Genomic DNA, 12,850 nt, shown 5'->3' on the forward strand with positions numbered 1-12,850 from the left:
CAAAAGAGTCTAAAAACAGAAATATCCCTTATTGTTTTTTCAAGCTCACTTTTTTAGTCCTTAAGTTGGGGAAAAAATGAGACTGATGTTGACATGGTAATATGTCAATAATGAATAAATAGAAGATTTTAAAGTTCTAACCCACCAGCAGTCTCATTTATCATTCCATTTTTTGGAAGGGAAATGAAAGATTTAAATGTCAAAGCTATAATGTCAGGACTGTTTATAATGTCAAGTGTTGCTTGTTGCATACCCTGGCTGTCTGCTGTATTGATCAAGCCAGCAACTGGTATAATAATTACAGATGATGTGGCACATATCATGTGCAATTGGACACAGATTTGAAGTGAATTTGGGAGAAAAACATTTTCATTTTCAAGCCTTGATAATTTTCCTTCATCTATGTGGTGCAATAGCCCAGGCAAGCATTAATGTGCATGAAGCTGGTGCTTTCAAAAGAAACTAGCACCGGTGTCATGCCCCATGGTATGATCAGCCAATGAGTATTTATTCTTATAATATAATGCTTGTAATTTGATAACTGTTGCAGATTTGAGAGAGACTCAATCCTCAGTGGAACCAGAGAGAACTATAATTCTGCCTTTGCAGTCCGCTCATGATGTTTCTTTTCAGCTCAGGCAACTAATCTTATTATTTATAAAGTAAAATTGTGGGATTTTTTAAACTGTCTTCTGGACTTTTTAATAATTGCTCCATAAGGAGCCGTGTTACTCGACAGTTCCAAAGGCTAATGAATTGATTAATGGTTGCATTAAGATTAAGGTGAGAAGAAAACTAGGTTTAATAAGCCCCCCATCAAATATCAAAGCATTAAGTCATTTTAATTTACAGATGTAATAAAACCAAGAACAGCTTTTCCAAATGGATGTTTATCTCTGGCACAGTAAGCTGATTGAGGTGTTTCCCAGATAATCCACTCCTATTTTAAGCTTCATTCTTAATTGATCCAGATAGAAGCCAATCCTATCTAATGGTTTATCACCACATTGTAAATTGCAGGTTAAACAACCTATACTTAAAAGAAGCAATTCATTAGCTCAAGGTCTTCTGAAAAGGTTAATTTTTGTACTGTTATCGGTGTTTATCCATTACTCAGAACGGTGTTGATAGTGATCAGAGAGGCTGGTTGTACTGCAACAAATAGATTTACTATTGCGTGCAGGTAAAGTTTCATGTTCAGTGGCTGCTGCATCCATTGACAAGAAAGAAAGAAAGGAAGGAAAAAAAGGTACGGACTCAAGGGTGAAATCTCTGAAGTGACAATTATTCCTGGAGTTTGACGTCAGTGACTGTCTATGCAGAGCTTGGAAGATTTAAAGCTCTGTGAAAGTACTAAATATTATCTTCCCTGCAATATCCGGGGTGTCACAGACCCCACTCAGGGTCAGAAAACCTCAGATGCTGTGCCGCCTCCCACTTTGTATGACTTTAAGTACATTGGAAAGGTCAAAACTTTTTGAAATCAGTTCCAAGAGGCTTGCGTCGCTTTCCACACCATTGATAAACTCTTCTAATGTCAGTTCCCCTAAAATGAAATAAAATGCAGTTTAGAAACTGGAGGCCACAGGTTATTAGATCCCTCTTAGCCCTGTTGTAATAATTGGGCTTACAAATTTACCCCACTTGTGAGCATCACTGTGGGAAAATAGATTAAAGTTTATAAAATGTCACAATAACCTATAACAATAAATGTTGATGAGAAAAGGTGCAAAAGGGAAACAGAAAGATAGAATTAGTCCAAACAAAAAGGCCTACTGATATAACTCAAGGAGTGTGTCAAGATCATGCCTGGTAAACAAGAGGAGTGTGGGACTGGAAATCAGTGAACCCAAACTGATGTGTCAGAAATTAGGCCTAACTGGTGGACAAAATAATGAGAGGATGAGCTATTCTGTCCATCAATCCCTTTTGGGAGCCTTAAAAGAAAAGACTTTGGGAGGGAAATTAGGAGAGAAGCAGAAAAGAAGCTGTCTACTGACAACCTCTGCAGTGAGCTTAACCATCATGGCCAACACTCCCACCATCTCCAGGGACCCCAGGATCTACTGTAATACTGTTGGGAATTTGTCAACCTGATATTGAGAAATGTCCTGACCAGACCAGGCTTTGAGAGAAATTAAGATGACATCACCACCTCCACTGACTCTGGCTGAATCCCAAACACCACTTGGGCTGTGAAAGACTGTCACCTCCCGCCGCTGCACCCCCCTTGTTTATCCTTTTCCTGCCACACCTAATTTCTTCTCTTTCCTATCCCTCTCCTTCTTCCTTCTGTCTAATAAGAGTCTAGCTTAGCTGGCCATTTTACAATACCGCTGTAAACCTGTGACCAGAAAGGCAGCTAAAAGCAATGCCCTAATAGCCTGACACAGGTCCTGGTTGCCAGGTCTTGGAGTGGCTCAATAGACCGTGTGCCATGTCTGTGTTTTTCCAGAAGTGAGGTTGCAAGTGAAAGTCAACACCAGAGATAGAAAATGCAGCTTCTATCTTTGCTGTTCTTTTCTCTCCCCTCTAGCGTGTTTGTCTTGTTTTGTCCATCAGGAAATGGGATCCAACTTTACAACAGCAACTACAGTCGATTTCAACTAACTTCTCTTTTCCCCCAAAAGGGCAGTTGTTACCATCTTTAATACCATCTAAAAGACTGTCAAACAAAGGGTTTTCTTTTAAAAGCTCTCTACAGCTAAAGGGAAAGGGAACAAGGGATGTCGTTGAAATGAAAGCCTTAATTAATATCTCACTCTTCAAAGGCTTTGACTGTTTTTCCTTTTTTTCTGTATCTTTAATAAATGCTTTAAACGATTGTTAATGATGTGTTTACCATCGCACTAGGCAAGCTGAGGTGCCTGTATACCAAACCCCGAATCTTGTTTAACACTGTTTCATGTTGGGCAGTGACTGGGATATGTTAACTCCTTTGACTCTTTGGACCCATAGAGTCCATCTAAATTAACACAATACCCAAGGGATGGCTATTTTCTGTGAGTTGGGACCCTGGTTATTTTCCTGTTCTGTCTCACTCAAGATCTGAACAGAGATCATTGGGAGTATGGACCTGGCATTGCCTACCCTGCCTGTTTTATTTCAAACTCTGAAAATCAGATCATAGGTAGTTTTTGTCTGTTAACAGAGGAACTAATCAACCACAACTCTCACTGAAATCAATGGCAGCTGTGAATGCTCTGCATTTCCGGGGGGCGAAGGGGGGAAAGGCCACTAGTGAAAGCTGCATAAAGGCGAAACTTAACTGCACAGCCCTATAAAGGAAATGATAGCACTTATGCAGACTCCTCCAAACTATGGTGTTTACAGTTAGCCAGCTGCACAGCAACATCTATTCTCAGCTGTAGTAATTAGTCCTGATGTATTTGAGGCCTGTGTTGTAACTGGACACTCAGAGCACAAATATTGATTAGATAATGACAGACTCATGTAAAGTGCTCCAGATTTCCAGAGTCTGTGCTGAACACCAGAATTACTTAAAGACAGTGTTGAGATGCAGCTATCAGAACTAGGAAGAAACAGTTTACTTTTAGTCTGATTTTCTACCATCAGAAGCACTGGAGCACCTCCTCCAAAATACTAGGCCCAAATCCTGGTCTGATTTCAATATTATTTACAGATTCTTTTTGCTATGGATTACTGATTACAGTCCAATTGCTACATAAATCAGTTTCATTAACAGCAGAAAGCATAACAATATGATTGATTGTAGAGTCCAGAACATTGGCATTTGACATTTGGAGCCTGGAATCTGAGTTCTGACAAAAGATGAGCCAAATGACAGGAAAAGTGCATCCAAGGGGATACTATTTATGATCTGTAAATACTGCACACAGGTTATTTTTAAAACTAAACGTTAGGTACCAATAGCTATACAATAAAAATCTGATAATGCATGACCTTGCTACACAATATTTTCCTAATATTGCTGATTTGTCAGCAATTGTGGTAATAGTCACACAGATGTTATGTGATTGCTACTGAGAGGGCGATGTGGTCTGCATGATCACCACTGGCAGAAGAGGTGACCACAAGACACTATTAAGATGTGGCCCAAATTATGAAGAAGTTTGACGACTTCATATTATAAACATTTGCCCCAACTCCAAATGGTGGATCAAGATTTTAGTTTCCAAATGCATTTTCAATTCTATGTTGTCTTGTGATGCACAGTATTTTAGAAAAAAACAATATGGAGGCCCTACAGCCATTATGTGCATGTAAGTCAATGGGCCTGATGATACTCTAGTTCAGGGGTTGGCAAACTTTTTGGCCCGAGGGCCACATCTGGGTGGGGAAATTGCATGCAGGGCCATGAATGTAGGGCTGGGGTCGGGGGTTGGGGTGCGGGAAGGGGGTGTGGTGTGCAGGAAGGGGCTTAGGGCAAGGGGTTGGGGCACAGGAGGGGTGCGGGGTGTACAAGGGGGCTCAGAGCAGGGGGTTGGGGTGCAGGAGGGGTGTGTTGGGGGCTCAAGGTGGGGGGTTAGGGGGATCAGGGCAGGGGGTTTGGTACAGGAGGGGTGCAGGGTGTACAAGGGGGCTCAGGGCAGGGGGTTGGGTGCAGGAGGGTTCTGGGTGCGGCAGGGGGCTCAGGGTGCAGCAGGGGGCTGAGGTGCGGGCTCTGGCCCGGCACCACTTACCTGGAGCAGCTCCAGGGTGGCAGTTGCACACAACAGGGCTAAGACAGGTTCCCTGCCTGCCCTGGCCCCGCGCCACTCCCGGAAGTGGCTGGCACCACGTCCCTGCAGCCCCTGGGGGAGGGAGGGCAGAAGGCTCCACGTGCTGCCCTCACCTGCGGGTACCTCCCCTGAAGCTCCCCGATCCCGGCCAATGGGAGCTGTGGGGGCAGTGCCTGCAGGCAAGGGCCGTGCATGGAGCCCTCTGTCCCCCCTCCCCCAGGGGCCGCAGGGACTTGGTGCTGGCCGCTTCCAGCAGCGGCGCGGGGCCCACGGCGCCACAGGAGTGGCAATCCTTCGGGCCAGATCCAAAGCCCCGATGGGCCGGATCCAGCCCGCAGGCTGTAGTTTGCCCACCTCTGCTCTAGTTGATACGACAGTTGAAATCAGGAGTAACTCCTCTGACATACATGTAAATGAGAGAAGAATGAGGCCTACTACTACTGCTAATTACTTCAATCTTTTTATACATATATATTCAATATTACCCCCATTCCTCCCAGAAAAAAACAATGACAAAGTCAAGTGAAGCGGTACAGACTCTTACCATCATTGTTTACATCTATCTTCTGAAATACCATGTTTGTGAACTCTTCAGGAGTCATACTCTGGTTGCCATTAATAGCCTGGATAGCCTGAAAACACAAATAAAGGAAGAGTTTTCAGGGTTTGCTCCCTCAAACTAAGAAAGGACGTGGCAGCAACTGAGGCACTTGGCTGTGACACTTCAGCTTAACAATCCATTTGAGCCACTAAAAGAAACAGCTATGAATTCAAGTAAATCTTCAGTAATGAGGATTGGAAATTTAATTATCATAACAGAGCCTGAAGGATTATAGACCTAATTTACATACCATTAAAGGTCTAGTCAAACCATGTGACACCTCAATTCTGAAACACACTTTAGATTCCACAGCAGGACTTGTATCCTGCCCTAGAGAATTCTATGGTTTGGACAATGCATAATGTTCTGTGCAATTTTAAAAAACAACAACTATATTTTACACAGTGGAATGAACATGGTGAGAGAATTTATGTAACTTTTCTATTGAAAAAATTTTTTTTTTCAGTGATCACAAATAAATGTCAGACTGATAGCCCTGGATATTGAAGGCCTTTACTTATCCTCTGATTGAGTTAAACAGAAGCTTCTCTACCACTTTCTTGTTGGTGGAGGGACTTACCTCTAGGAGGGAAAATGCAAATTGGTCCCATTCGGTTGCAGTCTTCTCTGCTAAGATTGTCATTTAGTGCCAGTTGTGACGTGATGTAGAAGTATTGCCCACTAATAATGACTGAGACTCCAGTTCCACAATGCACTTGGCAAATGCTTAAGGGATCTGCTGAATCAGGCCTTAGAGTTACTATTATAGCTACAGAGGGTCCTGTGGCACCTTTAAGACTAACAGAAGTATTGGGAGCATAAGCTTTCGTGGGTAAGAACCTCACTTCTTCAGATGCAAGTAATGGAAATCTCCAGAGGCAGGTATAAATCAGTATGGAGATAACGAGGTTAGTTCAATCAGGGAGGGTGAGGTGCTCTGCTAGCAGTAGAGGTGTGAACTGTTGTCATCATGAACAGGTCTGACTACCAGAAGGAGGCTGCCAGACAACTCTCCAATACCAAATTCTACAGGCCACTTTCCTCAGATCCCACTGAGGAATACACTAAGAAACTGCACCATCTACTCAGGACACTCCCTACACTAACACAGGAACAAATCAACATACCCTTAGAGCCCCGACCGGGATTATTCTATCTACTACCCAAGATCCACAAACCTGGAAATCCTGGACGCCCCATCATCTCGGGCATTGGCACTCTCATTGAAGGACTGTCTGGATATGTGAACTCCCTACTCAGACCCTACGCCACCAGCATTCCCAGCTATCTCCGTGACACCACAGATTTCCTGAGAAAACTACAATGCATTGGTGACCTCCCAGAAAACACCATCCTTGCCACCATGGATGTAGAGGCTCTCTACACAAACATCCCACACACAGATGGAATACAAGCTGTCAGGAACAGTATCCCTGATGATGACACAGCACAACTTATTGCTGAGCTCTGTGACTTTATCCTCACGCACAATTATTTCAAATTTGGTGACAATATATACCTCCAGACCAGTGGCACCGCTATGGGCACCCGCATGGCCCCACAATATGCCAACATCTTTATGGCTGACCTGGAACAACGCTTCCTCAGCTCTCATCCACTCACGCCCCTTCTCTACCTACGCTACATTGATGACATCTTCATCATCTGGACCCATGGGAAGGAGACCCTGGAAGAATTCCACCATGATTTCAACAGCTTCCACCCCACCATCAACCTCAGCCTGGACCAATCTACACGGGAGGTCCACTTCCTGGACACCACAGTACAAATAAGCAATGGCCACGTTAACACCACCCTATACCGAAAACCCACCGACCGCTATGCCTACCTTCATGCCTCCAGCTTCCACCCCGGACACACCACACGATCCATCGTCTACAGCCAAGCACTGAGGTACAACCGCATCTGCTCCAACCCCTCAGACAGAGACCAACACCTACAAGATCTTCACCAAGCATTCTCAAAACTACGATACCCACACAAAGAAATAAAGGAACAAATCAGCAGAGCCAGACGTGTACCCAGAAGCCTCCTGCTACAAGACAGGCCCAAAAAAGAAACCAACAGAACTCCACTGGCCATCACCTACAGCCCTCAGCTTAAACCTCTCCAACGCATCATCAGTGATCTACAACCCATCCTGGACAATGATCCCTCACTTTCACAGACCTTGGGAGGCAGGCCAGTCCTCGCCCACAGACAACCCGCCAACCTTAAGCATATTCTCACCAGCAACCATGCACCGCACCATAACAACTCTAACTCAGGAACCAACCCATGCAACAAACCTCGATGCCAACTCTGCCCACATATCTACACCAGCAGCACTATCACAGGACCTAACCAGATCAGCTACAACATCACCGGCTCATTCACCTGCACGTCCACCAATGTTATATATGCCATCATGTGCCAGCAATGCCCCTCTGCTATGTACATTGGCCAAACTGGACAGTCACTACGCAAGAGGATAAATGGACACAAGTCAGATATCAGGAATGGCAATATACAAAAACCTGTAGGAGAACACTTCAACCTCCCTGGCCACACAATAGCAGATGTTAAGGTAGCCATCTTACAGCAAAAAAACTTCAGGACCAGACTCCAAAGAGAAACTGCTGAGCTCCAGTTCATTTGCAAATTTGACACCATCAGATCAGGATTAAACAAAGACTGTGAATGGCTATCCAACTACAGAAGCAGTTTCTCCTCCCTTGGTGTTCACACCTCTACTGCTAGCAGAGCACCTCACCCTCCCTGATTGAACTAACCTCGTTATCTCCATACTGATTTATACCTGCCTCTGGAGATTTCCATTACTTGCATCTGAAGAAGTGAGGTTCTTACCCACGAAAGCTTATGCTCCCAATACTTCTGTTAGTCTTAAAGGTGCCACAGGACCCTCTGTTGCTTTTTACAGATTCAGACTAACACGGCTACCCCTCTGATACTTGACTATTATAGCTGTTGATCCACTGGTAGAAGAGAACTGAGGCTATGATTTTAGCCCTTTATTTCTGTTCCTAAATAGGGTGACCAGATAGCACGTGTGAAAAATAGGGGTGGGGTGGGGTGAGAGGTAATAGGCGCTGATATAAGACAAAGCCCCAAATATTGGGACTGTCCCTATAAAATTTGAACATCTGGTCACCCTCTTCCTAAATCATCTCCAAAGAGATTTTGTTGAACATTTTAACCCAAATGACTCCTGCAAATTTATAAATAATAATACAATCTATAAACCCCAAGCATTATATCTGAATATGTTTCAGTATATGGGTTATTTGTAATGATTAGCTATTGATTATTTGTGTGTGATTGGTCATGTAAATCTCTTCACTGACTGGATGGCACTTATGAAGAGGCAGAGAGGACTCAGGCATTTCAAAATGCCCACAAATTTGCATGCAGTCACAGGAGTATATGAGAGACTTGTTTTCCATGAATATTTTTGCAAACCAAAAAAAGTCATTGGACAAATATTTGCTGATCATGAAGTAGAAAGATTAGCGTTCATCTCTAAGCACTGCCACCCAAGATTCAATCTAGCAACAGACATGACAAGTCAACACCTCAGGCTAAGTAAAATGCTGTCAATCAAAAAAGTGGGCCTCACTACAACTGTGTTCTCTGTATCAACGGGCTAAAGCCACAAAGTATGGCTCAGGAAGCCTATCTTTAATTGTAAATGATGCCAACAGACTCATTAAATATATATGCTCAACAAATTTGCTGTGTGATATAACCAGCTATGGATATAGATATTGCCACACTCCTAATGGTACAGAAAAATCAGACGTTAGAGTTTATTGTTATTTTTATCTTAATATTGAAATTTAAAGTGTATCATATCCAGCATCTGCTGTGGGAATCTGATCATGACTGTCCTTGCCTTGAGCTATTTTATGGGCAATACTTTAATTAATAGCCAGTCTTTAAGAATAGCTATATGAATTAGTCTGCATTCATCTGATCATACTCCAAATTACATCCATTTTTAGCATTCTACATGAACCTACTGAAGCTTTGGGTAGAAAGTAGTACACTCTATCACGGTTAATTGTAGTGTAGTGGTTACAGCAAGGGAGCAGGACTTTATCATTTTACATTCAGATCTTAGGTTTACACTGGTTCAGCTTTCCTGTGTAGGGAAGACTTTGGTTATTATTGCACAAAGTGAGTGGTACAGTTAAGCTGATGCAAACCAGTGTGTGGACAATCTTATTTGGCATAAGTGATTTATTTAAGTTTATGTTAAATCAATTGGCAACTGGATTAAGTTAAGCTAAAGTAAGACATTCAAACTGAAATAAGAATGTCCACACCGGGGGCTGTGCTGGCTTTAACTCTTGGTTTAAAAATCAATTTAATTTAAATCATTGCAATTTCCCTGGTTAGATAAAGGCCAGCTCAAAGAGTCTGCACCTTAGTTTCCCCAGCTACACAAGAGGTGTAACACCTATATTAGAGAAGCGTAAGGTTCAACATGGAGCCAGTGAGCAATCTGGGCCTGCCAACCTCTCCTCTCCCTCTCTTCAGAGCAGCTCAGAAGTATGAGGTCCAGCAACTTCCCTCTTGCCAACATATGGCTAACCTAGCTACCACATCTTGCCTTTCTGGTAGTAGCCCTTAAAAGGGTCTCAGCTCTTCTGGAAGATACAGCCACTCATCGGCAGCAGCAACGAATCAGGAGAAGACTCATGTTGAGTCTTCATTAGATTGTATGCTCTTTGGAGCAAGAACCTTGTCCTACCTGTCTGTAAAGAGTCCTCCTATACTTTTGATTTGTTTTTAAGACAGTTCCATAAGTTTGCAAAGCACCTTAAGTCATTTTAGATGAAAGGAACTATTTAAATGCAAATTATTATTCAACAGAGTTGGTAGAATGGGGAAATGATTTTGCAAATAATTTGGCAATTGTTTGGTTCCATGAAATTTTCTGAATTTTTATAAAAAAATATATCACAATAATTTTGAGGTTCTTCCACACATTCATTACATTTACCAAAACTGCATTTGCTTACTGATAATTGAGTTTTTAAACAAATGTAACTGCTCTGAACACTATTTCAGTAAAAGTTGATATTGTGGGAAATTTTACAAAAATTGGGAAATGGTGATAGCATCATTTTTTGTGTGTAAAAAGTTTAGTTTGAGAGTAGGCCATTGTTCTATGAAAAAAAATGGTTCAAAAATGTTGATCAGCTCTATTCATTATGCTGGTACAGGTTTGTTCTTCTGTATAGTGCAGTTTATCAAAATAATCTCTCTACAGTAAATAACTGATTTATAGTATTTCTCTTTGACTCAAGTGGTACACCTGTAGGATAAGGCTTGAAGTAAAATACTCAGATACATGTACCTCAACAAGCATAAATAATGGCGAGAACATCTCCAACCAGAAACATTTGGTAAACTGTAGTTGAATCATTTACATTACATGGCAAATCACTCCGCCAAAGGCAATGTGCTATGTTAAATGGTATTGCTACTGTTTATGACTTGCTTACCGTGAATATGCTTAGGAGTTCTTTTTTGTCAATAGATCCGTTTCCATCAGCATCATATAGCTTAAAATACCATTTCAGTTTTTGGTCGATTTTCCCTCGTATAACCAAATTTATTGCGGCTATAAACTCCAAAAAGTCTATAAATCCATCCTAAGGAAGATTAAAAAAGTAGTGTTTAACAAGTAAGGTCTGCTTTCATTCTGGCAGCAATCTTGCATAAACAGGTCATCTAATACAATATAATATAAGCTCATTTATAAAGCACCTTGCTGTGAAAATCTTCCATGGCATTTAAAAAGAATAATACATAGCTCAATCTAAATCAATGTGGAAAAGAGCCTTAGTACATATCATATCGTCCCCTGTGAGCCATGGGGCAGCTCTGTGCTAAGCAGCTGATATTGACTTGGTCTGGAATGGAATACAGAAAATGGCTTCTCAATATACTTCCATGCCCCAAAGAGGAATTCCAGCAGCCTGTCGTCACTGGTACTAATGATCCAAAATGACGCTCATTAAAATGTAATGCTTTGAAAAAGTGACTGAAAAATGACATCTTCATACCCAGCAGACCTGCTCCCTGTGGTGTTCGTGTGGTAAACTCCACCAGTAAAACAGCGTTAGGGTGGGTATCTCCCCTTCTCCCATCCTCCCCACCCCCTCCAATGAATTCTTAAAAAGAACATAAGTAAATAAAACTTTGTCCCACCATCCTACTGTTTACCTGTTGTGGCACCACTCATGTCCCCCAGAGATCCAGATCCCATTCATTTTCTGACTGCTGCCTACTTATAAAGGAACAGTAGTAGTGATACAACACAGAAGGCTTTGAGTATTGCCCCAGCAGCGACTGACAGGACCAGAGCTGGCCAGAGTGCATAAACACCACAACTGCTAGGTAGACTAGCAATTGCAAGACTTTGGAGTGCTGGGGACACAAGTGGGAGATCTAGAGGCAATTTCACTTTGGGGGTGGGGAAAAAGGGCAGGGACTTGATCTCTCGGTGGGAGGTCATTGTTACAGGACATTGGGGCCAAGAATTTAGCTTTAACTATAACTCTGGATATTGTTTATCCACATAAGTGTCCAATCTCTCTTCGACTCCAGCTAACAAATTTTGGAATGGCTATAAAAACCTCATGCTTCAGAATTTAAACCAGTCTCTTACTATTAGATTAGGAGGAGACCTTCGTGGGGGACAATAGCCAACATCTGCCTTGTGACGCTGGTAGATCATGCCATGGCCCAGGCCTCACTGAACACTAACAAGTGCATAGCTGGAAACCAGTCTTGCTTACCTGTGGGTTAGTATGGTTAAAATAGATATTAGAGTTATAAGAATGTGTGAAGTGTTTAGACTTTATGGAATGCTTGTAGGATGCTGCATGTATTAATCCTACTTATTATATCAGTAGTCCATACTATAAAAGGTGATACTTAAGTCTTTGCTCCATAACTGTAAAATGTTTGTTCTGAAACTATGTTAACTCACCAAATAGGAAAAAAACTTCACCTAATGCAAAATGCTGGATTTCTAGAGGAGGTATTATCTCCTGCCCATCAGGAAGGACTATTGAATCCAAATGGGCCATTGTGGAACAAAGACTTTGTTGATTGCTCCCCCACCACCCACCCATGTGCAGAAGTGCTTGTCCTATCAGCTTGGGCTCTAGGGAGGTGGAGATAATAAATCCCTGAGCTGACCAGAGGGCATTACGGTCTCTTTGTGGTGTCTGGACTCTGAGGGACAAAGATTCCTAAACATTAGCAAGAGATCCCCAAGCTGCTTGGCTTGGGTTAGCCCCGAATGACATAAAAGCTTGCTTATTATAGAAGCTTCTGTTAACTTTTGAATTTAAGTTTGTATCTCATTTGTGTGTGTGTGTGTATGCTTACCTGCTTTAACTTTGTAAATAACTCTCACTTCTTTTTCCTGGTTAACAAACCTTTAGTTAGCTTGTTACAATATTGGCTACAAGCCATGTCTTTGGTGTGAGATCTAGGGTGCAAATTG

General features: G+C 42.3%; 1 protein-coding gene across 2 annotated transcripts in view; it reads right to left on the minus strand.

The window, feature by feature from the left end:
- Nucleotides 1-1,415: 1,415 nt before the first annotated feature.
- GUCA1C (guanylate cyclase activator 1C) overlaps nt 1,416-12,850 on the minus strand; it is a 39,172-nt gene continuing 27,737 nt past the window's right edge. For both annotated transcript variants that reach the window (XM_065415031.1, XM_065415033.1), the window contains 3 exons: nt 10,836-10,985; nt 5,248-5,335; nt 1,416-1,546 (listed from right to left, as the gene is read on the minus strand). In XM_065415031.1, the coding sequence (XP_065271103.1) occupies nt 1,416-1,546; nt 5,248-5,335; nt 10,836-10,985 (369 nt within the window). The remainder of the gene's footprint in view (nt 1,547-5,247; nt 5,336-10,835; nt 10,986-12,850) is intronic.

The sequence above is a fragment of the Emys orbicularis genome, chromosome 1 (assembly GCF_028017835.1).
Source record: "Emys orbicularis isolate rEmyOrb1 chromosome 1, rEmyOrb1.hap1, whole genome shotgun sequence".
NCBI lineage: Eukaryota > Metazoa > Chordata > Testudines > Emydidae > Emys > Emys orbicularis.